Source organism: Dromiciops gliroides, chromosome 5, assembly GCF_019393635.1.
Source record: "Dromiciops gliroides isolate mDroGli1 chromosome 5, mDroGli1.pri, whole genome shotgun sequence".
Classification (NCBI taxonomy): Eukaryota; Metazoa; Chordata; class Mammalia; order Microbiotheria; family Microbiotheriidae; genus Dromiciops; species Dromiciops gliroides.
In genome coordinates, this window is record NC_057865.1 from 88,044,264 (window position 1) to 88,071,323 (window position 27,060).

General features: G+C 36.5%; 1 protein-coding gene across 3 annotated transcripts in view; it reads left to right on the plus strand.

Moving 5' to 3' along the window:
- PAXIP1 (PAX interacting protein 1) overlaps positions 1-27,060 on the plus strand; it is a 91,755-nt gene that overhangs the window by 13,247 nt on the left and 51,448 nt on the right. For 2 of the 3 annotated variants that reach the window (XM_043966044.1, XM_043966045.1), the window contains 2 exons: positions 4,609-4,722; positions 19,435-20,082. In XM_043966044.1, coding sequence (XP_043821979.1) covers positions 4,609-4,722; positions 19,435-20,082 — 762 coding nt within the window. The remainder of the gene's footprint in view (positions 1-4,608; positions 4,723-19,434; positions 20,083-27,060) is intronic. The other variant, XM_043966046.1, reaches the window with a different exon arrangement.

Below are 27,060 nucleotides of genomic sequence, written 5' to 3' on the forward strand. Positions count from 1 at the left end.
AGCTAGTAAATGTCAAGTGTTTGAGGCCGGATTTGAACTTAGGTCCTCTTGAATCCAGGGCTGGTGCTTTTTATCCACTGTGCCACATAGCTGCCCCAGTTTCATTTTCTTTTAAGAATAATTACTCTGTGTTTTAAACAAGAAAATGAGACCTTTTTATTTTACACTTGAGGACTTGGGTTTAAACCCTGTTTGTGTTTTCTTTAGGGCCTTTGGCAGCCTCTTAACCTGCCTGGCCTTTGGTTTCCTCATCTTTTAAACGAAGAAGTTGGACAAGATGATTTCTAAAGTCTTTTCCAGTTCTAAATAGATGGGTATAGGATTATATCAACATTTAAAATATCTGTAACACCTTTTTAGTTATTCCCTCTGTGCCCCTTCATTTTATTTGTGTATGCATTTCCCCTTTTATGTTGTAACTATATATTTCTGCTCTTAGGGTCTAGTATGATTATTGTTTTTAAAAAGTTCCTATGTATTTTCAGTTTGTTTTTGGAAAAAATTCCATGAGTTTGCAGTTTCACTGGTATACATTGGGGTTTTTTTGCAATCTAACCAATATTACATTTTTTGGCATTTTAACCTTAAGAATAAAAGACTTTTATAAAAAAAAATTTTAGTGTTGAAGTTGATATAATTTTCATTTCTACAGTTGATGATGATATTTAAAGGTGGCCATTTTGAAGACTAGAATACTGTAGTAAAAAAGATAAATTGTGTATTTTTACTAACATGCAATCTTTGCATTTAATGAATTATTTCTAAAGTAGTGAATTGGATTTCTGAATTCAAGATTCAGAAGTTCATCTGAGTCCAGAGGAGAGAGATTGAGATTGAATATAATTAGTGGAGTCAGGGTCAGGGAGTTAGGTCAGTATGACCAGGATGAAAAATCTAATATGGAAGACTTGACATAGGGAAACTGAGGGTAGATCAGTCAAAAAATATTTCTTGAACACCTACACCAGGCAATATTGACTTAGAGGGAAGTAGTAGATGGTAGTCAGGTCAGGTAGTGGGCAGATTATAGACGACCTTGAAAGTTAAATTGAGTTTGAATTTGATTTGATGAACTTTAGGGGGAGCCGATGTAGGTTTTTGAATAGAGGAGTGAGAAGTGATATTTTTATGAAGATTAATTTGGTAGTGGTGTTTATGATGAACTGGAGGGAGGAGACCATTAGCTTTAGACAAGTGAAGATAATTCATGTGAGAAAGGGAAGGCTTGCACAAGGGTACAATATTGGGGAATAAAGGGAGAAATTTGAAGGGAAAATTCGAAACAACTCCCCTGCCCATTGCCTTCCAGCAGACTACTTCACCTCTTACTTTACTGAAAAAAAAAAAAGAGACTACCTGTCCTTTCCTCCTGATCCACACTTGATAACTTCTTCACATTTTTCCCCATTCTCTTTTAAGGAGTAGCCTTCCTTTTTGCTAAGGATAGCTCCTCTCCTTGTGCTTTTGGTCTTGTCTCATCTTGGCTACTTTGGGAATGTAGCCTGTCCTTATGTGCCATCTCTTGTCAGTTCTGAGCCACTGCCTCCTTCCTTGCTGCTTAAAAATAGGGTTTCCTCAATCTTTAAAAAAACATTGACTTGACCTTTTCATTTCCTCAAGTTATCATCCTGTATCTCTTCTCCCTTTCACAGCTAAACTCTTAGAAAGAATCACATATTAACTCAAATATTCTCAATCTTCTTTGCTCTTCTCTCTCTTTTCAGTCATTTGTAGTCTGGATTCTGACCCCACCATGTTGCTGCTGAGTGCTTCCTAGTGATTTCTCAACTGTTCAATATGATGGCCTTTTTCTGTCTTAAGCCTGCTTGATCTCTTTTTGCTTTTGTGACATTCCTCTCTCGGTTTTCTTCCTACCTATCCGACCTCTTTTGTCTTTTGCTATTTTCTGTTTCCCCAATGTGTGGATATTTCCTAAGATTCCCTCATGGACTTTCTTCTCTTCTGATAGTCTAAGTGAACTTATTGGTTCCCATGATTAATATATCTCTTTGTAGATGATTTCCAAATCCATACATCCAACCCTAACTTTTTTCTTGAACTTAAGCCCCACAGTGATAATGTTTCTGAACATCTCCAACAGGAAATTTCAAACTCAACATGTCAAAAATAAATCTCATTCTTGTTTTTCCTAAACCTCCCATTGAGGATACCACCATTCTTCCGTTTACCTAGGTTTGTAACCTCAAAATCACCCTTTACTACATGGTGTCCCCAAAGTCTTAGTGACATTTTAAGCAGTTAAATGTAAAAACTTGACTAAGACTTTTAGAACACCATGTATTCCACCCCAATCTCATGGCCACTGCCCTATTTGGAGCCCTCTTTATCTTTCTTGGATTATTTTCAGTACCCTAATAGGCACCCCGGTATTTATTCTCTTCCTTCTTCAACCCACAATTCTGCCAAAATAACATTACTAAGGTACAGGGCAGATCATTTCTTCCTTCTGCTAAACAAACAAACAAACAAAACAAACTTTAGTGACTTTATTGCTGTTGGGATAAAATAAAAACTCAACCTGCTATTTAAAGCCCTCCCTAGGCTGAATTCTACCTACTTTTCTGCACTTACGTTATTCTTTTCACACACTCTTCATTTGAGTCAAACTAAGCTGTTTCTTGAATACAATGTTCCAGGCCCCTTCTCTATGCTTTTACACAATTTCCCTCCTGTGCTTGGAATATATTCCCTCATCTCTTGCTGTTAAGATCCCTAGTTCCCTTTAAGGCCTAGCTCTTGTGCTACTTAATAGTACAAAAACATTTTTATGTTCTCTTGTACCTCCCCCTACCCTACCATTAGTGCTTGATTGCTTCTGACATTACTGTGTATTTGAATATGTGTTATATATCACCAGTAGAATATAAGCTCTGTATGGATGGACATGGACTGTTTTGGCTTTGACTTTGTATCTCCAGAATCTACCTTAGTGCTTTGCACATACAGAATAGGGGCTTAATGGGTCTATATTTAATTGAACTCTCCTCATAGATGAAGTGATTTAGTCACACAGCTGAGCAATGGTAGAGGTAGAATTAAGGAGCTAGTTAATGCTCATATCCTAGTTAAGAGATGTAATAGAATTCAGGTTGCTAGAACTCTTTCCTTTGTACCATGTATGATATGGAGAAATTCCTTTAAAGTGTTTATTTTGAGTGCAAAAGTGACATCTGAATTGCAGGTTGGTAGATATTTTGTTTTCAAACTTGCCATATACAATCATAATTTGTCATATGTTTGTGTGCATTTGAGTTCTTGCTCCACTCATAACTTGTGATATGACCTTGAGCTAATTGTTTCCTTTTTCTTGGCCTCAGTTTTCCTACCTGTAAAACAAGGATATTAAAATTCCAGAGATAGCCAAATATAAAAGGTTCTAGAATATCTATAACACTTCTAAAAGGAAAATTAATAAAGATATTTGGTTCAATAACAATTAATGTATTACATGATTATTACATAATGTAATTACATAATTTATACGTTATTTTTGTTGACATAGTAAGATATACCATATTGTAGCATAATTTACCATTTGAAATTAAGGTTATCTTTGAAAATGATTAAAAAACAAGACATTCCTTGAAGCTTTTTGAATCAGGAATATTAGTTACAAGTTAAATGAAATATATTTTTTCTAAATTTTGTTATTAGTACTTTTCTTTGTAATTATTTAACATTTTAATGAAACCATATAAACAAAGAATAAAAGGATAAGGCGGAATGATTTTCCTGCTGCATGGTAAAGATTCTACCATGAGTACCAGGAGTTGTAAAACAAGTTTTCATGATTAAAAAATGAGATTTAAAGGCAGCTATTGGAAAAGCAGAAAGAGCAAATCAAGTTTTTAAGAATATGGAGAAATTCAGTGGATTATTTAACTGTTAAGGTAGGTATATTTAGATTTTAAGATTCAAGTGGATTTGATTGTGGTTAAATTCATTTTGAAAGTCGAGCATATGTATTTTACATAGATGTTTTAGAAGTGTGGAAGTTGAATTCAGATTTATGAAAAACATACTGTCAGCTCATTTGTATTCCTTCATTGATAATTCACTAATGATCACAAATGGTCTAAATATTTTCTCCATCAGTTCTTATACTTTTTATAAACTTCTGAAGGACTCATTTCATTCTACAATTTTATTAATTATATGAAGACAATGGTAGAAAATTAGTTGTCTAAATGTAGTATGAGAAAGTAGTAACATTTCTTATTTTCTATCAAATATTTTTTTATCAGAGCCTATTGCTACAGGTTACAGATATTTTCCGATTTCAGATATTGTTTGGTCACTTGATATAAATAAGTTATAAATAAGTATATAGTTCTGTTAAATTAATATGAAAATGATTAGATAATTTAAAGAATCTTCCAACTGAAGTGAACCCTTTTAGAATATTTTCATTGTATTAATGAAAACATTTTCCTATTTACCTTTTAGGTTAGTAAAGAAGGAAAGTATATATTTTGAAAGCGATCATGTGTCATAGTGTTTTAATACATAAGTTAAAAAGAAGCATGATATCTAAAGAAAAAACTATATTACATAGCTCTAAAAGTTTTATTTTTAACTTTCTATTAGATTTCATCTGAAGACCGAAGTGCGCTGTGGGCTTTGATTACGTTTTATGGGGGGGATTGCCAGCTGAGCCTCAATAAGAAGTGTACTCATTTGATTGTACCAGAACCAAAGGGGGTAAGAGTCTTCCATGTACAATCTTTTTTTTTATATAGCACTGAAATATTTCTCAATACTTTTTTTTCTTTTAAGGTTGTCTTCGATTTCTCATTAGACTCAATTGATGATTGCATTTACATCTTTCATGTTTTTCAAATTGTTACTCTGATACTTTTGAACTTTTAAACATTTCCAAAAACATTTTAGCTTTTGTTATTACTTTTACATCTTTACATTTTTAATTTAAGTAGTTTGAGTTATGTATTATAGTATTTCATTATTAGTGTGAATCTCTGCTTTAGAAATCTCTGGTTCAGAATAATCATTGCACACATGCATTGTCTTCTGGGGTTAGGGAGAGACAATTTTTGGCAACATCAAATCTTTTCCTTCAATGTAAGTGAAATTGGAAAGTTTATTCTTACACGTGAACAAAAATTAATATGTTTGAATCATTTTAAAGGTCCTAACATGATTATTAAAATGGTAATTGACTGTTTTCATATGCCTTATTAATGATCGATATTAATAGATAACCTTTTATAAATATTGAGTAAAGTTTCTTTTTCAGAGTTTTGACATTTTAAAAGTTCATCTTTAGTAAAACAAAACCTTTTTAAAATTTTTAATTAATTACTTCGTGGTGATTTTCAGAAAAGTTATTTTGCTGTGATGAAGTAGAAACAGATTTGTATGTGTTCTTGGAATTAATCGGATTGTCTTTGATTCTGTATCTGGGATTATGACTTTTTAGAGTGTTCTTTTTGTTATATAGCTTATTCTCCAGTGATGACAAAAAATGTAGGAGAATGCATAGAACTTAATGAATGGATTGAATGAATGGAAAAAACATTTACCTAGCACTTAATACGTGCAAAGTACTATACTGTACAAGGGTATTGCCGTCTCTGAAACCATTGTAACTTCATTGCCTGCAGTTTCAGAAAAGGTGTTATATTTTATCAGATGGCTGGAAGGCCCTGGTTTCAATTCTAGCTTGATTATTTCTGAGCTAGATGACCTTTAGCAAATCACTTTATTCTTCACGGTCTGCTTCCTCATTAGTAAAATGAGAGGGGTTTAACATGATGATCTGCAAGGCTCCTTCCAGTTAATTTTACAAGTATTTACCTTAGGCTTTGAACTTGATTTTTCAATCATTTTGCCTTTATCAGTATGATTATTTTTCTTAACTTCTTTTGAATCAAATCCAAATGCATATATTTTCCCATGAAAAGTATATTGTACTCTTCAGGAGAGGAATTGAATAGTGATAAATGAATGCTTTGAACTTGTTTGAAATTTGGCTTGAGTTCAAACCTATCATTATCAAATCTTTTTGGTTTTGATATTCCTGATTCATCACCTAAAGAATAATAACTGTTATTTTCTGATTTTACAACACTCCCATCTCTTACCCTAATCCCCAGTATTTTTTGCTATGAACTCTAGGACACATACTCATTTATAAATAAAATTGATTGAAGTAGAATTAATTTTGTTTTTGAGCTATTGTGACACTTTTTGAAGCAGTCTCTGGAATAGTTGCTAAACATTAGTGATTGCTGCCCTAACTAGTGGTGATTATAGTTATGAAGTTATTAATAAATATCTGCTTTAATTTCAACACACATTTATTAAGTGCCTAATGTGTAAAAGGTGCTGGTGCTAGTTCCTGGGAGCATACAGCTTGTACACAGATAGATAAAACAAGATAATCTAAGGAGGAAAAGAGAACTAACAATGGGGAGAACAGAAAAGGCTACACAGAGGAAGTAGTGTCCAGGCTTTGAAGGAAGGTAACATTGGAGTTTAGGCTCATTGGCTTCTTACAACTGTATGATGTCATCTTGTTTAGTGCCTTCATTTTGTAGATAAGGAAACTGATGCCCAGGAAGGTTGAGTGTTGGGCTCGAGGTCATATACCTGGTGAGAGGGAGATTGGACCCAGTACCATCATCTTCAACTGTGTTAAAGATAAGGACAGGGTATATCAATTGTAGAGTCATCTCATAGAGCTACTATGAATACTGATGAGATTATCTAGTCCAGAGAAGCCTTTGGTAGTCTGGTGAATCCTATAGATCCCTTCTCTGAATAATATTTTGAAATGAATAAAAGAAAATATGTAGACTTAACAAAAGAAACCAACTGTGTTGAAGTACTGCTATCAAAATATTTTTTTAAAAGTTCCCCCCTTCCTTCTAGAGAGTACGTTTTGAGAGAAGACAAATAGTCCCCAGACTGGAGCTTCCGGAGATGCCCATACTTAGGAAATAGGAGATGATCCAGTAAAGGATATGGAAAAGGAGCAGATAGAGAAATATATGAAATAGCAGTATCATGGAAGAGAAAAAGCATTATCTTGTGTGGTGATTATTGAGTGTGGTGATTGTGTCAAAAGCAACAAAGAAGTCAGTGAAGATGAAAACTGAGAGAAGATCATTAGTTTTTTAACAATCAGATTATTGACAACTTTAGGGAGCAGTTTCAGTACAGTGAATCAGAAGCCCACTCTGCTGCAAAAGTTTCAGAAATGGAAATGACAGCAAGTGTAATCAGTTTATTTATATAGCACTTTAAGGTTTGCAAAATACACTCCTCACAGTAGCCCTCTGAGATAGGTATTACGGATATTATATTTAATATAGATGAGGATAATTGAGGCTCAGACAGATTAAGATTTGCCCATGTTCACATATCTAATATGTGTCAAGTGGAATTCATATCTTGGTCTCATGACCCTATACATGCTTGCTTGTATAAAAAATTATAGCGTTCTTTTTAAGGTTTTACAAGGTGCCTTACAATATGGAGTAGGGTCACATGAAGGTTTCTTTACAGTAGGAGCACCCTGAGCACATTTGTAGACCAATAGATCGGAGGAAAGTCAAGTTAGAGAAGGTGAGGGATGATTCATGGGAAAACATGGAAACTAGGGCACAAGTAGAAGGCAGAAAGTTAGCCTTGGCGAGGAGGAAGTCCACTTTTTTCTCAGAGACTGGAGTAAATAGTGAACGGATGGGTGAAGATGTAGAATTTTAAGTGTGGAACAGTGGAAAAGGAGTTTGTGGATGACATCATTTTTTCTCCAATTGGGAGGCAAGGTCATCTGCAGAGGGAAAGGGGTGGGAAGGGACACTGGAAACTCAAGAGGCTTGTGATAGCTACTTTGGGAGCATTAGAGAGAACCTCCTTGGTAAGCTTTTTAGTCTGTCAAGACTAAATTACCAAGAAGTGGTGAGGGCTGATTTTGAATTTAAAAACCTATCTATTTGTTGTTGATCTAGTGTATACAATTGTGGGAATTCTCTAATAACTTTCAGCACTTAAAAGGCAGGTGGTCAGGCTGACAGTATAAGGACAAGGGAGCAAAGTAATAAAGGATGGAGGACAAATACAGGGTGTCCCCAAAATCTTGGTGCAGTTTTAAGCTATTAAAGCTTAAAAGCTTAATTATTAGTTGTTATAATAGTTATCAAGATATTAAAACTTAAAACTGCATTAAGCATTGGGATACCCTGTATATAACCATCCTGTACTGATTTAATAGTACAGTCAAGTCTGAGAAGGAAAGTGAGAATAGAGCAAGAGTAATGGACTGGGGGGCAAGGATCAAGAGAAGTAGGGAAGTAAGAGTTGTAATAAAGAAAAGAGGTCTCAAATAATTATTTTGGTGGTGTGAGCCCCAGTGAGAGGTGGAAGCATTCGGCATGATGATTAGAGGATAATTTGAGAATTCTGGGGCATGAAATAATTCTGAGGGGAGGGTGGTAAAGTTTAAGGTGTTCACATTTTTGTGGGAGATGTTACAATGATACGAGATACAATGGAATGGAGGTTAGGGGAGTTAAGGAAGTTGATAAATTGGGAGGTCAAGGATATACAATTATAAAGAGGAAAACTGAGCCAGTACTAAACCCCGAGAAAAGAGCATCACAGATTTTGAACTGGAATGGATGTAGTCTAAACTTTCATTTTACTAAAGGAAACCAAGGCTCAGAGAAAGAAATGTTACTTGAACTTGCTCACGAGAACAAGGCCTATGCAGTTTTTATTTTTGTGTCAAAGCACTTAGTGGAGCACGTTTGTAGGCATTGGGTGTTTAATAATTGTTTGGGTGAAATTTAATTGTCTGTGGTCCTATGGAGCTTGATTCCAAATCAGGTCCAAATTCAGTGCTTTTATTTTTTGAATAGAATTTTATTTTCCAAAATATATGTAAAAACAAATTTTAACATCAATTAAAAAAAAAATTGTTCCAACTTCTTTTCCTCCTCTATTCCCACCCCCCACCCACTAGAACTCAAGCATTTCAAAATAAATTATACATGAGTAGTCATGGAAAACATCAGTGTTTTTATTTTTAATTTTAAGTTTTGTTATATTTTCACTTAATAAACATTTTCTCTCATTACTGTATTTCCTGCCCCCAAATTGAAAAAAAAAAAGAACAAGATCCACATAATGAATATGCATATTCAAACAAAACAAATATCCACATTGGCCATGCCCAAACCTGAGTCCTCTCTGTTAAAAGGTGGATGGCATTCTTCATCATAGGTTTTCTGGAACTTTGTTTGGTCACTGCATTTATCAGGAAGAAATTCAGGAAGAGAATAAGCATTTATATAGTGCCTACTATGTTCCAGACACTGTGGTACTAAGCATTTTACAGATCTCTTATTTGCTCCTCGAAACAGCCTTTGAGGTAGGTGCTGTTATTATAATTCTCATTTTATAGTTGAGGAAACTAAGGTCCAGGGAAGTTAAATGACTTGCCCAGGGTCACACAACTAGTAAGTTTCTTAAGTGATATTTGAACTCACACTGTATCCACTGTACCACGTATCTGATCAGATAATTCTTAAGTCTTTCAAAATTGTCTTTACAAGGTTGTTATATAAATTGTTCTGGTTCTGTTTACTCAACTCTTCATCAGTTCATACAAATTTTCTCATGTTTTTCTGAAGTTGTCTCCTTTTTTTATGGCATTGTAGTATTCCATTACATTCATGTACCATAAATATTTCAACCATTACTCAATTGATGAGCACCCTCTTTAGTTTCCAATTCCTTGGCATTATAAATAGAGCTGTTATAAGGTGTTTTTGTACAAATGCGTACTTGTGTTCTTTCTTTGATCCCCTTGGGGTATAGGCCTAATAGTAATATTGCTAGGTCAAAAATTAGCCATATCTTAGTGACTTTAGAGGCTCAGTTCCAGTTGCCTTCTCTTTTTTTTTTGGACACTAGGTCTTCCTATCTTATCCAGGCTGGAAGTACAGTGGCTGTTTTGGGGCCTTACTCCACTGCTGATTGGCACAGCAGCTTTGGCCTTCATTTCAGATCTGAGCCATTTTGCCCCTTTAGATGGCATCCCAATCCTGTCTCCTTGGTGCTGGACTTAGTGTGGAAACCCAACTAATGGGGCTTCAGCCTTACTGCAGTTTGGAACTCCTGAACTCAAGTGATCCTTAGTCTTACTAATTCCCTCTTCTCTGGGATGACAGAATGGCTGGAACAATTCACACCTGCACCAACAGTACATTTGGTGTGCGCTTTTCTTGCAGCCCCTCCAACATTTGTTATTTTCCTTTTTAGTCAACTGAGCCAATCTGATGGATATGATGTAGAGCCTTGGAGTTTCTTTAATTTAAATTTCTCTAATTATTAGTGATTTGGAGCATTTTTTCATATGACTATTGATAGCTTTGATTTCTAGGAAACCTAAGCTACCTGCTGTTATTTTTTAAACACAAGAAGAGACCTGGGCCAGGGAAATTTAAATAGACAGAGTTTCTGTTCAGATTAGCAGGGGCAGACCCCTTCACATTTTCCTTGCCCTTTTAATTTGTCAGGCTACATCTTGCCTTAGTTTTTCTTACTCTGTTGGATCCTATTATCTTTCTTTTGATCCTTGGGGGAATGAGATAATATAACTACTTTGTTAAAACTGGGGTCAAAGAAGGTTAGCTACCAGGTGTATATAATAAGTGTACTTAGAGTGGAAGGAGACTTTATAGACCATCTAGTCCCACCCAGTTACTCTGCAGGGAGATTGACTTGAAAGCCAGGAGATGATAGCATTGAAGACCTAGAAATGGTAAAACTTTAGGGTTGAATAATGTGAAATTGAATAGCAACTCGTTGTGGGGACTCATAAGAGTGGGGAAGCACAACACAACTGTATTTGATGTCTAGGAATAATGCAGTACCAGCAGCTCCCATCTACTTGTCTTCTGAGATTCTATAACTTGGTAACCTTTAGGGGATAATCGTGTTGATTCAGTATGTGATGCCAGAGGCCACCTTGCTGACTCCTCCTCAGTAGACATCCAGAAAGGATACTGGGGGAGAAGGCCTCCATTTTCAGAGTAGTTGATTGGGGCATCCCTACCTCCTAATCCTGTGATGACAGAAGGAGGAATGAGTAGATTTGAAGTTGTTACTTGATTCCTCTATATCAGCAACTACTAACTACTTAAGTTCTATCTGGGGAGTCAGAGCAGTTAATGATTTTTTGATGATAAATGATAACACAATTATAAAAAGATTTTGAGAAGCCCAACAAATTGGTCTTCAATATGATCATGGCCCCTTTCAAGAGAATAAGGCCTATATCTTCTAAGAGGTTACATTATACTCTTAACTAGCTTTTACTAGCAACTTATATGTGAGATTCATCTCATGTGTTATGGTAGATAAAATTTCAGACACTTCTGGATCCTTCTAACAAATAAACTGGTTGAAATTGAATAATAAAAGATTAGTTATTTAATTTGGGGGCATGGATCTGTTATTTGAATTTTTTTAAAGCATTATTCTGAGTTTAAATTCACAGAATACCAATTAGTGCTTATCTGTAAGGCATTAGGATAATACTTATTTCTCTGATCCTATGCCCTAACATTTAAAAATACAGTCATTGAAAAAAAAAGTCGAGGAAATTAATAGCTATCGTTGTGAACTTTTAAGACTGTGCAACCGATATCAGAATTCATTGTTTCCAAAATTTTAAGGTTATTGAGCTCTCAGATGCCTTCTCTGTATTCATATAGCTACCACCTTAGTTCAGGCCATCCTCTTCTTATTTCTAGAGTATTGTAATAGTCTCATAATTGGTCTCCCTGCTTCACTCCATCCTATCAGTCTCCATGCTGTTGACAAAATAATTTTACTTCAGCTTATATATGACTCCCTTTTTCATTCAGTTAACTCTAGCTAGTGGCTTCCTATTGCCTCTAGGATAAAGTATATATTCGTATTTAGTTTTTAAAGCCCTTCATGGCCAGGCTCTAAACTAAGACTCCATCTCTCCTTGCTGCTTTTTCGGTGGCCCATAACCCCTAACTGGAATGTATTCTTTCCTTATTTCAGCCTCTTTGAATTCCTCTCTTCCTTTAAGTCACAGCTTAAGCACCATTTTTTTGCATGAAGCCTTTGCTGATTTCCCCAGCTACTACTTCTTTCTCTCCTAAGCTAACTTGTACTAAACTATTTTGTATTTGTATTTATTCATTTTCTATTGCTGTTATGCTTGTCGTCCTTGTTAGAATGTAAGCTCCTTGTGAGTAGGGGCTGTTTCATTCTTTGTACTTGGACAATACCTGGCACATAGTAAATACTTAATAAATATTTTTATTGAAATGGTATAAAATTAAAGTAATACTATGAAATGATAAACCTTAAAAGTGCTTCGGTCAATAGGGATGGGTTTTCCATTACTACATACTATTGCTTGGGTAGGTATAGAAATTAATAACATCTTGAATTCTTAGAACACTTTTTATGTTTATATTACCATTATGCCCTGAATTCTTCCTTAGGACAAAGAAGAGCAATTATGCAAAAGCATCCAATAGAAACTGTCTTAAATTGTATACAATTTTCTTCCGTAGTAGTTCCTCACCTTTCTTCCATGAGGGAAAAGTTATGTTTCATTATCTTAGACCTTCATTAGTTTTTCAGTTAATACCTTAGCTTCCTTTTATTAATATGTCCATTTACATTGTTGCAGTTGTATATAATTAAATAGCCCTTTCAAAATGTTTTTTCCCCCTATGATAGTCACATGTCATGATGACTTAGCAAATTAGCTTGGGTAGGCATCTTCATTTTATAAATGAGGAAACTGATTCTAAGGTATTAATTGACTTATCTTGCTGGTAGAAAAGTAGTAAATTGAAATATATACAACTGTAGATTAACTGTAAGTTTAAACATTTTTTATTTATTACAAAGTTTCATTGAATTTGAGACAAGTTAAAGTAACAGTTTAAATTTTCCTGAAAAGATTTGAGAAGTTAAAATTTCTTAAGTCTTAAGTTCTTTTCAGAATTACCTGAATGAAAAAAAAACCCTTTTCAGTACTTAAACTTCTTAGGAAAACAATGCCCATCACCAGTTCTTTTCCCCTTTGTTTTAAGCCTGCCATTTTTTCTTTCAGGTATGTGTATAAAAAGTTTAGGACAAGGGGCAGCTAGATGGCATAGTGGTTAAGCACCAGCTCTGGATTCAGGAGTACCTGAGTTCAAATCCGGCCTCAGACACTTGACACTTACTAGCTGTGTGACCCTGGGCAAGTCACTTAACCCCCATTGCCTGCAAAAAAAAAAAAGTTTAGAACAAAAGCTGTGGTTTGGGGAAAATGGATTAAGAGTAGTAAGGGAAAATACCTCTTATCTAGTTAAGGTCTTTGTCTCTTCTGGAGCTTTGAAGAGACCAAGATAATGTTCCATCTTTGGACCTACCCTCTTTTTCCCACCCATGCCTTGAAGGTAAAGATCAGAGGAAAGAAGTAAGTCTCTTTGATTATTTCAATTAGTTGAAATATTTATTGGGTTTGCCTTTGACTTGCTGGAGAAAAGAAACCTTGCATAGAAAGGATTGAATGGCTTTGGGAAAATGATTTTTTGAGGGTGTGCTGAAACTTAAGTGATTATCATCTTAGATGAGGCAAACTCTTAACTCTCATCTATATTCTGTGGACTCTTGTTCAGTCTTGGCTATGAAGTATTCCTTGTTCAAGATCCTCATGAATTGATATAAAATGATTTGTGTTAGATATCTTAAGGCATGAAGAAATGCTGTCAATTTTGTCACAATTGAAATTAAGGTAAATGGAGGCACAGAGTTCTGAGCATGGTTCAGTGTATTAATGGGTCAGGTTAGCAATTACCAATAAAGTTCTTAGCTCCTCAGTCAGCCGAAAGACCATGACAGGGCTTATTAACCATCGTATAGTTTGGGAAATACAAGAGAATGAAAAACAGGAAGCATCACAGATAGAAAACAATATGATTGGTTGCTAAGTCTGAAGTAGCATAGATGATAGAAAACAATATGATTGGCTGGAAGTCTGGAATGCAGGGCCACCTTTCCTTCCATCTTGTTGCTATGGAAAACTCATTGGTGGTGTCCACCTGCATGACTAGTTAGTGTCACAGTGCTTTCTTAAAGTCACCAGACTTTCTTAAAGGACAGCCAGTGTTGGAGAGATAACAGATTTCTTAGTGCCCACCTGCATCTTGAAAGGCTTTGTAGTGAGATAACATATCTTCCTTAATTGTACGTGGGCACACAAGGCTTTTTAGTAAGATAACAAGTGTACCTTAATTGTGCATGGGCTGTAAGATGCATAGAGATAACATATTTCTTTGAATTAAGGTGATTTATAGGACAACTGAATTTTAGACTAACTTGGAGAAGAAAAATGGAACTTCTGGACTCATGAACTTCTAAACTTAATTCAGAGGCATGGCTCAGGCAGTTACAGAATAGAATCGGAGAATGGAATCATATAAAATAGAAAATCAGTATTTGATTTTCTCAGTTTGGACATTTATCTCTTTAAATTAAAAATGCTTACGTTTAGAAAATCTAATAAGAAAAATTGCATTTTAGGTTCAAGACTGCTGGAAACAGACTACAGATTTTCTTCCAAAAATAAGTTTTCAGAGTACAATTTATTTTTACTTATATGTCTGTATGGAATACGAAGTGATGTTTCTTTTATTCTTTAAAGACCTGGATATCTCTCTCTCTCTCTCTCTTTCTTTCTTTCTTTCTTGATGAGGTAATTGGGGTTATGTGACTTGCCCAGGGTCACACAGCTAGTAAGTGTTAAGTGTCTGAGGTTGCATTTTAACTCAGGTCCTCCTGAATCCAGGGCTGGTGCTCTATCCACTGGGCCACCTAGCTGTCCCCTTGGATATCTTTTTTGAGAGCAGGTAAATACCTTTTAGGAGAAAAGTTTTGACTAAGAATTTCAGGTAGACCAAAACAAAATGATTGTTATTCACTATATTCTTTGATTTTCACCAAAATTTCCCTAAGCAGTGAATTTAAAAAGGAATGAAGGAACAGGGTTAACTATGCTATGGTAAAGTGGAAGGCCACTGAAGGATAAATGTTATCACTCCCTATCAAGGAGTTTCTCTTTCCCATTTTATAGAAACTTTTGAGGCTAAACAATTTATAAATATCTATAAACCCCAAAATGCAGAATTGTAATCTGTTCTATTCATCCTGCAATATAATTGTTTATTTCAGATGATGATTATTTCCTCATAACAAAAACAAATTTGGGTGAATATGGTTATATTGATTATTTGACAACATAGTCCAAGTAAAAAATGCAAGAAACTTAATTTCTCAGTATACACCTCAGCCGTAACCACTTAATTTCTCAGTATACACCTCAGCCTTAACCACTTAATTTCTCAGTATACACCTCAGCCTTAACCTTTTTACTTCATCTTTATTAGGACACTAGAAAAGCTTTCTTTTTGCAGTTCTAAATTCTAACTTTAGAAGTTCCTCATACACAGCACTCCTCCAGACTTTGAACATTTTGACTCTTTGTCCCTTATGCCTGGAATGGTTTCCCTTTTTGTCTCCACCTCCTAGCTTTCCTGGCTTTCTTCAAGTCTTAAAAAGCCTTTCCCAGCTTCCCTTAATTTTTAATGCCTTCCTTTTGACATTCCCCCTGATCTTTTTCCCCAAATTTATACTGTTTTTAGCTTGTTTGTACATAGTTCTATTCATATTGTCTCCTCTGTTAGATTGCGAACTTCTTGAGGTTATGGACTGTTTTTTTGTCCTTTGTATTCCCAGTACCTAGTACAGTGTCTGGTGCAAAGTAAGCATTTTGTAAATGCTGGTTGATTGAGTTAATTGGAAAAAAGAAAGCATGTTTTATATACCTGCAGAATTGCTGCTAAAAACTGGATGTTTTCCAGTGTCCTTTACAGTCCTGTAATTCCATGATTATCACTTTAATAATTCCTTTGGAATCTAGGTCCTTAAGTGACATCTTTCAACTCATTGGTGTGATTTTTAAAAAAACAGGTTAGGAATATGCTCTGTCCCTGAGTAGAATCATAAATTTAACATCTGAGAGCCATGACAAGATAATGTCTGGTGCAGCAGCAGCCTTTTTTTTAGTCAGTTAAAGGTGTATTCTACTCTGTTGTACATTCTCTCCTCTATCTAAAAGAAAAAAAAGTTGTGTCCTACAGAGGTTAAAAGTGACACCCTCAAGGGTGTCATATATCTGGCAGATGGTAGAAGGGATACTAAAACCGTTGCCTCTTGGTGTTTATATTATTATACCCTGCTACCACTTGAAGATATTTCCCAGAATGAACTGAAAAAAATATAAAATCTGCCCTGAACTATCAGATTTTTTTGAACTTTATTTTAAAAAAAGTTTTTGCAAGCATCTTGTTTCTTTCTCTGTTCCCTCCCCTATCCTTAAGTTGAAAAATGAATTAAAACAAAACTCTTTACAGTCACACAAAACAAATTCTTACATTGACCATGTCTAAAAATGTATTTCTCATTCTTTTTCAAGTCATCAGCGTCTGGCAGCTATATGACAGGGAATAGAGTGCTGGCCCTGGGATCAGGAAGACCCTAGTTCACAGCTAGTGTCAAGTACTTACTAGCTTTATAAACCTTGGAAAGCCACTTAGCCTCAGTTTGCCTCCATTTCCTCAACTGTAAAATGAAGATCATATCGCCTATCTCATAGGAGGATCAAATGAGATAATATCTGTAAAGCACTTAGAATAGTGCTTGGAACTTAATAAGTGCTTGTTTCCTTCCCTTTTTCTTTCTCTCTTAGAAAGTAGCTGCTATGCAGTTAGGTGGCACAGTGGATGGAGCGCTGGGCCTGGAGTCAGAAAGACATCTTCCTGAGTTCAGATTTGGCCTCAGACACTAGCTGTGTGTGACCTTGAACAGACCACTTAACCCCATTTGCCTCATTTCCTCATCTATAATAAGAGCTGGAAGGAAATGGTGAACTACTCCACTTTGCCAAGAAAACTCCAAATGGGGTTATGATGAGTTGAGCATGATTGAAATGAATGAATGACAATGAAGCATTCATCATAGTGGGTCTTACGGAATTGTGTTTGGTCATTGCATGGATCAAAGTTCTTAAGTCTTTCAGAGTTCTTTGTTTTTACAAGGTTGTTGTTACTGTATAAATTGTTCTTTTGGTTCTGTTCATTCACTTCACTTTATATCATATTCATTCAAGTCTTCCAAATTTTCTCAAAAATTTCTCCTTCATTACTCCTGATGGCATAGTAATATTCCATGACATTTCCATACCACAATTTGTTCCACCATTCTTCAGTTGATGGATACCCCTTTAGTTTCCAGCTTGTTGGTACAATAAACAGAATTGCTGTAAGTATTTTTGCATATATGGGTCTTTGTCTTCTTTCTTTGATCTTTGTGACATAGACTCAGTAGTGGTACTGCTATATTAAAGGATATTCACAATTTAGTAATTTTTGAGGCATAGTTTCAAATTGCTTTTGATAATGGCTGGACCAATTCACAGCTTCACCAACAGTGCATTTCCTGCAGCCCTTTTAATATTTGCCATTTGCCTATTTTTGTTAATTAAAAAATATTTTTGTGGCCATTTGCTAAATACTTTTTACTTGAACTATTGTCATATTCCTAACTGACGTCTTTGTCTTGAATCTTTCCTCCCTCATCTAGCTCTTTCATAGCTGCCTGAGTAATCCTGATAATGCATAGGTCTGACTGTTATTGCTTGACTGAAAACCTTCAATATCTCCCAGATCCCCCAAAATACCTTAAGTTCCTCCACAGTCTGGCTTCAACCTACTTTTTCTAGTTTTATTTCAGACTTTTCTCCTTTGTCCTTACCACCTACTTTAATTCATGTTTATTTGTATAATTATCTGATTCTCCTATTAGCTTAATTACTTCTTTGGGGCAGGGGCTATGTTGCTTCATCTGTTTTACAGTCTTAATTTGATGCCTTTATCATGGTGTGGTGATGACACTTGTAAGCATGCTCTGAAGGGTTTACCAAGCTGAAAAGGTTTTGACTATGATTGGGTATGGACTTACTTGTTTTTTGTTTTTCAAGAAACAACAGCCTTAATAGTTGTACTAATTCATCACTAGAAGGTTGGTTGTTATTATTTACATTTGTGAAATTGCCAATTCTTGAAATATCTTCAGTGCATAGCATTTGTGTTTTGTATATTGTATGTGCGTAATAAATGTTGAATTGAATTAAATGATTCTGAGGTTTTTAAAGACTGGGCAGCTATGGGTGGATGGTAGTGCCATAAGCAGAAATAGGGAAATAGGAGTAATAAATTTTTAGAATAGAATGAGTTGTTTTAGTTGCGTTAAGTTTGATTTGCTAACAGAACATTTATGTGGTAATGACCAGCAAATAATTTGAAATATAGTTCAGAGTTAGAGATTAGGACTGGATCTGTAGATTTAGGTGTCATCCTAAAAGTGGTGATTGAAGTCACTAGGTTGGATAGGATGATCAAAGGACATATATAGCGATACAGAGAAAAACCAGTATAGAACCACGGATAGAGCTTAAGTAGAAGAGTTATATGTACTTACTGTTTGGCTGTAATTGAATTTAAATTTTCTTTGGCTTCTCTTGAAAGGCAGCATGGCCTAGTGATCTGCCTCTGGCACATGCTGGCTGTGTAACCCTAGGTAAGTTACTTAGCCTGAGCATTGAGGCAACTTTCTAAGATTATAAGTTACAGAAAAAGGTGCCCATCTGCATTGGGAGGAGTTTCCTAAGGTGAAGTGCTGTTGTTTGTATTAATGATATCTCAAGTTTGGTTCCTCTCTATCTCTATTTATTGTTTTCCATTATCATTAAATAACTCTGTCTCTTGTTTCCCAATCCTGTTACATTCCAATATTAAAAGGGGGTGTTGTTATTATTATATATTTAATATTTTCTAAAAGAGGTGTACTTTATTAAAATCCTATATGTAAAAATCTACCTTTGCAAAAAGAAAATTGCCATAGCATTCCTTAAATAGAATGTTTTCATTTTTTAATATAGGATTTGTTTTACTAAAACTCATTTTACATTGAACTTTCATGACTTTATAAAGTGATGAATACTCTAGTCATTTGAAATATATTTTTGTTGTTTTAAGTTCAATATTTTGTGACTAAGTGTTAATTTAGGTTCTTTCTACAGGTAAGCTTAATATAATCATCTCAGAACTATTTTTTATGATAAGTTTTAGTTAACGCAGATCAACAGTGGTTCTTCTGCATTGTGGCATGAATGCTGTAATCAGTTTTTATTTATACAGGCTTCCAGGAAATTATTTGATTACCAAGTTGTAGTGAAAGGAGAGAAACTGAATTGTAGGGCTTTTAATTTATTTTTTATTTTCTCCTCAGGAAAAATATGAATGTGCTCTTAAGCGAGAAAGCATTAAAATTGTGACACCAGACTGGGTCCTGGATTCAATATCTGATAAAACTAAAAAGGAGGAAGCCTTTTATCATCCTCGTCTAATTATTTATGAAGAAGAAGAGGAGGAAGAAGAGGAGGAGGAGGAGGAGGATGAAGTAGAAAATGAAGAACAGGATTCTCAAAATGAAGGCAGTACAGATGAAAAGTTGTCAAGTCCTGCAAGTTCTCAAGAAGGATCAACATTAGGTGACCAACCATTTTCACCTAAGTCAAACACTGAAAAATCTAAAGGGGAATTGATGTTTGATGATTCCTCAGACTCCTCACCCGAAAAACAAGAAAGAAATTTGAACTGGACCCCAGCTGAAGTCCCACAGATAGCTGCAGCAAAGCGCAGACTGCCTCAGGGAAAGGAGTCTGGTTTAATTAATTTATGTGCCAATGTCCCACCAGTTCCAAGCAGCATTTTGCCTCCCGATGTCCGAAATAATTTAATGGCTTCAGGACAAGGTCTCCAAAACTCTGAAAGACCAGAAATGATGGCTACTTGGAGTCCAGCTGTACGGACATTGAGAAATATTACTAATAGTGCTGATATTCAGCAGATTAACCGACCATCAAATGTAGCACATGTAAGTCGCACTTTAAAAAATTCCAAAATAAGGGACTTTACTATTAAAGGTCTTATATGCATTAGTCATATTTCTAGTAATATTGCATATTGTTATATTATTTTCAAGGTTAATTCGTTCTCAGTATTTATTTAGATCAATGAAGCAATGAGAAGTTGGTATTTTCTTTGAACCACTATTTTTATTGTTTTAGATAGTAGAAGCTGTGGTCTGAGTGTAGCAGCAATTATAGTTATCAAATAAATTGTCTAATTGAGTAAACTAAGTAGAAAACTATGTATCTTGAACATTGTATCTTCTTATTAACCTGCCTGTACATTTCTAAACCTAAAAATGAGAAGTACAGATACTAAATTATTAACATTTATACTCAAACTGATAAAAGGTTAAAAAAAAAATTAAGTATGTAATTATGGCTATAATAATTGTGTGCACTATATGATATAGACATTAATTCTGGATTAATTTATTTGTCAAATACAAACAACTCTGTATTTGCAAAACAAGTGAGATGGTTGATGAACATCCAGAAGGGGAAACAGTAATTACAAAGAACATGGCTTCATCAAGAACAAGTCATACCAGACTAACCTTTATTTCCTTTTTTACAGGATTACTAAACTAGTCAATGAGAGCAATGCTATGAATATAGTTAATCTAGTTTTTAGCAAAACTTTTATTACAGTATCATTCTGTTTTTGTGCAAAAGACAGGTGTATTCAACAATAATAAAATCTAATAGATTCAGAAGAGATTGGATGGCTGAACTCAGAGTAATTAGTGGCTCAATGTAAATGTGCTGGAAGGTCCCTAGGAAGTCCCCCAGGGATTTCTGTTTGGCCTTGTGCTGTTTAACATTTTTATCTCTGACTAAAGGCCTAGAGAACATGCTCCTCACCTGTGCAGATGACTGAGAGCTGGGAGTGATCGCTGAACTATACAATGGATGGTGTTGAGGTTCCAAAAGGATCTAGAAAGTCTAGAGCATTGGCTTTAATTTTATAAGATGAAATCTAATAGGGCTAAATGGAAAATCTTGCACTTAGGTTAAACAAACATGAGATGGATGAGGTATGGGTAGACAAGTTCTGAAAAAGATTTGGTAGTTTTGGAAGACTACAAACTCAGTATGAATCAGCAGTGTGAAGTAGTGATTTTTTTTTAAGGGTCCTAGCTTCTAAGAATAGGGAGGTAATCCTGTGTCAGACCTAACAGATTACCGTGTTCAATTCTGGTGCCACAGTTTAAGGACATCCTTAATCTGGAGGGTGTTCAGAAGAGGGCATCTAGGATGGTAAAGATCCTTGAGTGTGTGGACAGCAGGATTGGTTGAAAGAACTGCTGGCCATATTTAGTCTGGAGAAGAGAACATTTGGGACATGACAACTGTTATTTGAAGGGCTGTCTTCTGGAAGTGGGACTGAACACATTCTGTTTAGTCCCAAAGAACAGAACCTGAAGGACTGAATGGATGGAAGTTGTAAAAAGACAAGGTTTGGCTTCTCTTCAGGATAAAATTTTCCTAACAATTGGAGCTGTGCAAAAGTGGAATAGGTTGCTTTGAGAAGTTCTCAGTCTTTTTGGGGGGGGGGGGTGTCTTCAAGCAGAGGCCAGATGATCACTTGTAAAGTATATTGTAGCAATTATTCCTTTCATATATGAATGGGTTGAACTAGATGGCCACTGAAGTCCTTTCTGACTTTCTGATTCTGAGTTGAAATTGGAGGGGAATAATATTCTTAGACTTAATTTTGAAGATTTAAATTATAGTTTACTATTATGCTCATAAGAATTACTAAATGACTAAAGTAGTAAACATTTGTTATATACCATGTTTGTTTTAATAGAATTCTGAATCATTAAGTAATAAAATACAATTGCTGAAAGTAGGTATTTAATAGCATTCACTCACTCCATTCCAGTCCTTTGGGGAGTAAAGTTTGGAGAGGGCCTGCACAGAGGAAAAGGGACTGGGATGAAAATGGAAGTGATTATTACAGTAGCATTGTACCAGTATTTTAGAAGTGAACGGATTAATGGCAATACATTCACTGCTGCTCTTAATGTACATCTATTTTATTGTGGGCTGCCAAATGACTAGGCAGAGCCAGGTACCTATGGGAATTTGCTCTCAGGAAAGCCCTTCTGGTTTTAAAAGTGGCAACAGAGAGAAAGTATGTTTTTTTGTTTGTTTGTTTTGGGGGGGGGGCAGGGCAGTGAGGGTTAAGTGACTTCCCAGGGTCACACAGCTAGTAAGTGTCAAGTGTCTGAGGGCAGATTTGAACTCAGGTCCTCCTGAATCCAGGGCTGGTGCTTTATCCACTGTGCCACCTAGCTGCCCCCAAAAGTAGGGTTTTTTTTAAGCATTTTACTTTATGATTAATTGTTCTAGGAGCTATTTGCCTATGTTTAATGGTATATTAGAAGAGCACAGACGTGTGTTGGAGCCAGCTTGAACTTTGAGCAGGTTGTAAACTTTTTAGCATGAGCATTTTTTGCCTTAGAACTAGACAAACACTGAACATCAGGACTTGATTTATTATTTTGTTGATTATCTAACTTAGAGTGTTGAATAATGTTAATAGTGAAGATTAAACTTAAAATTGTGTCATTTGTACTTTTCCCCTGGAGAGCTGTGTGTTAGACATTTATTGACATTGTTAGGGCCAAATTTAGTATGGGGAGAGTTAATTGAGCAGCTTACCGTAATATTGGGGTTCAGAAAATAATGGGGGACCTCTAGGTCCAGAGTTTCCCCTTCTCCTAACAGCCTCTTCAAATCAGGTTTATTAATGGTAACAAAATTTACAACACAAGTGGAGGGTAAAAAGGCCCCCAGGTACCTTGAATAAGCTCTGCCTCCTCAGCTACTCAGAACAGTTTAGGTCGGGCAAAAACTAACTCAAACACTAAACTTGTTTCCAGCTCAGCTGGCTTAAGGAGCCAGCCTCCCTGGAAGGAACACAAACTGAGCACCACCTGGGATCTGTAGTTCTGAGGAGAATCAGCTTTGCAGCGTCTCCTGGTTAGGTCCGAAGATCAAAAAACAGCCTCCCTCTCCCCTCTCCCCCCTCTCCCCCTCTCCCCCTCTCCCCCTCTCCCCCTCTCCCCCTCTCCCCCTCTCCCCCTCTCCCCCTCTCCCCCTCTCCCCCTCTCCCCCTCTCCCCCTCTCCCCCTCTCCCCCTCTCCCCCTCTCCCCCTCTCCCCCTCTCCCCTCCCCCTCTCCCCCTCTCCCCCTCTCCCCCTCTCCCCCTCTCCCCCTCTCCCCCTCTCCCCCTCTCCCCCCTCTCCCCCTCTCCCCCTCTCCCCCTCTCCCCCTCTCCCCCTCTCCCCCTCTCCCCCTCTCCCCCTCTCCCCCTCTCCCCCTCTCCCCCTCTCCCCCTCTCCCCCTCTCCCCCTCTCCCCCTCTCCCCCTCTCCCCCTCTCCCCCTCTCCCCCTCTCCCCCCTCTCCCCCTCTCCCCCTCTCCCCCTCTCCCCCTCTCCCCCTCTCCCCCTCTCCCCCTCTCCCCCTCCCCCCTCCCCCCTCTCCCCCTCTCCCCCTCTCCCCCTCTCCCCCTCCCCCCCCTCCCCCCCTCCCCCCCCTCCCCCTCCCCCCCCCTCCCCCCCTCCCCCCCTCCCCCCCTCCCCCTCCCCCTCTCCCTCTCTCCCTCTCTCCCTCTCTCTCTCTCTCTCTCTCTCTCTCTCTCTCTCTCTCTCTCTCTCTCTCTCTCTCGGGTTTAGGTACTTAGTTTGATACTTTGATTCAATAAATGTTCTTTGTGTTGTTTGTTCTATAATCTCTCTAAGTACACACCCACCTTCTCTTAGGCTTTTAAAGCTTTCATCTTTCCAGTCTGATCATGATGAAGCAAAGATGGGGTTATAAACATTCTAAATCACAATTAATTCCTTACAACACACCCCTGGAAGGACAGTTTTATGTAGTGGATATAGCACTATCCTTGATGTCCAAAGTACCAGGGTTTGAGGCTTGCCTCTGACAGGATGATGTGACTCTGGACAAGTCATTTGATCTTTAAGTACCCCAAGTAGCCTCAGTCCAAATGACTAAAGGGGATTTCCTCACTGGGAGTTCCTTATACCAATGTCATGGGTCTGAATCAAATACTTAATATATAAAAGGGTTTCATACGTTGAAAGGTCTATAATCCCAAATCCACATAAAGTATATTTGTCAAATATTTGGCCTATGATGAGAGACTGAGGGGCCAGTTTTTCATTGGCAAAATAAAATTTATTACTTGTAGATATCTAGAGTCTACAGATATGTAGATTATTTCAAGAATGTTAGTTGTTAGGGTTTTTTCCCCAAAGATTTGTATGCATTTCTTTTGAACATGGATAGAAATACCAAATGAGTTTGTGCAAAGTGTAGAGAACCTGCCATAACATGACATAGAGTTGATAGCAACTTTTTAGGAAATAGGCACTACTGTCTGAGCCATGCCTAAAGGTCAAGCTTTTGAATTTAGTGGCTTTTCCTGCTTAGATTTTCAGCCTCAAGGAGGAGTTCCTGTTAGTAGGATGATCTTAGTGCAGATACAGAATGCTACCAAGAAAATGACTGCTGATTTCAAAGCTGGGACCATCATTACCATGTATAGGAAGAAAGGCAAGAAGACATTGCAACAATTACTGCCCACCCCTGGCATAATTTAGTATAGAAGCTTTCAATTAACTGAATACCAGTTAACCTACAATCTAATCTGATCCTCTCCACCCCTTACCCTCTTCCCCCATCCCCAGCCTCACCAATCCTTTCAGTCTTTAAGAAAAAAAGCAAATGGAATGAACATATACACACAATCCTTCCTTGCAGGTCAGTCAGTAAATACACATTTATCAAAGGCTGACTGTGCCAGATCCTGGAGATACAAGACTCAAATGAAACAGAATCTGCCTTCATGAAGCTTTTGTTATGTCATTAGAGATTAAGTTCTACTCTGTCTCCTATGTAGGAATGTTGTACAATGAACATTTATGTTCAGAATATCCCCAGAGAGACCATATACTGATTAGTTTGTTATGTTTATTAAGGGAGAAAGATTCTCAACAGAAAGATTGAAACAAAGGATTTTCTTGTTAACACTTATGTAACCAATAACTACCTAACATGAATGATGTTTCTGTGCTTCTAGGAAGCTCATGTGGCTCTAGGCCATAATATGGTATGATAGATAGATCTATAGCAGTAGATAGAAATAAGAGAAGTGTAAGGAACACAATGAATAAGGACCTTGGAAAATAGGGCTAGTGCTATTCTGATTCTTTTATGTAGTTATACTTGATACAGTAAAGGATCTGCAAATTGATCTCACATGATCAGCTGGAAATAATTTCATCTGTTAGGAGCATCACTTTGCATCTTAGACAAATATCTTAGGGGTTTATGCAGTTGATTGAGTTCTCAAAAGATGCATTTCGGTCAGAAGATAATGCCAGGTTTTGGACCCTCAGTTTGATCCAAACATTTATTAAGTTTATGTTGTGCTCAAAGAACAGTATTGGGGCCTAAGAAAGTCTCCACAAAGACCATAACTGATACAAAATAGAATTTAATAAAATCATGAGAGATATTATAATAAAGTTCTACAAAAGTTTCAGGAATGGAGACACCAATTCCAGCTGAAGCTTTGTTGTTGGTTTCATAGATCTATCATTGAGTACTGAAGAATTGGTAAGATTTTGACAGCCAGAGATTTGAGGAGTAAGTAGCACTCTGGGCATAAGGATTATGGAAATGTGTTTAGGAAAAAAAGGGAAGAAAGTCCAGTTTTCTATTATGCAAAGGGCAATGAATTGTGAGGTCAAATTAGAAAGATAGTTTAATGCTTGATTGTGGAAGACTTGATTGCCAAGGAATTTCTAATTTGGTTTGGAAGGAGATAATAAGCCATTGAAGATTTTTGAGCAGTGGAATAATGTGACTGGACTTGTGAGTAAATGCGAACATTCTAGTAGTAGCAAAGAAGATATAATTGTAGATGAAGCATTAGAAATAGGGAAACTGGTTAGGGGACCTAGACTGTATTGTTAACTGTGAGAGTGGAAACAATGGCAAATGATAACCTTAGCGGTTTAGTCCATTGGCTTGGGGACTAATGATATGGGTATTCAGGGAAGGTGTAGTCAGCATGACAAGACTTTCAGAAGGTTTGACTGCCATTTATAAATAGGGGAAGCAAAATGGCAAAACTGAAGATTATGTAATTATAATGATCAAGTTTATGTTGATTGGTTTTTGCTGAACTGTTTTTAAATTTTCTCTTTTTAAATATTGTTCAAAGGAAAGGCTTCTGAATAGTAGAGTGGATTAATATATCCAGAAGTCAGTATTACATAAAAACAAAATATTAATTATGAGGGAGGAACAGGTTTTTTTGTGGGGAGGATTTTGTACTTACTGATTTGGGGATAACAAGAAGAGGCCCAGTAGACAGCTGACAGGAAAGAGGTCAGGGCTAGAATAACAAATTTAAGAATCATCTTTAAATGAATGGCATAGTCATCCAAAAGAATGTAGGGATGATGGCTGAAGATAAAACCCCCAAAACCCTTATGTGAAAAGAGCAGAACAAATAGTAGAGAAGAATGTAGGAGAGACTAAGAAGAGACATGCAAGAACCAAGAGAATATATAGAATGTCAAGAAGAATGAGGTTGCCAAAGTGGCAAAGTCTGTGAAGGATCCAGGAGTATGAGTATTGAGAAAGGGCTTTGAAGTTGGTTATTAAATGGTTATTGAAAACATTTGAAAGGACAGGTTCATTAGTCATTGGAAGAAAGCTAGATTTCAGAAAGTTGGTATTTTAGTGGGTAGTAAGGCTGCAGAACTAGCAAAAGTAGTCTGTACTCATGAGACATTTAACACTAAGAGAAGAGAGAGCTTTAGAGTCATTGGAGTGTTAAATGAAAAGCTTTTTAGGGTAAGCAAGATCTAAGCATACTTGTAGGCAGAAGAGGAGCCCAGTGGCAAGG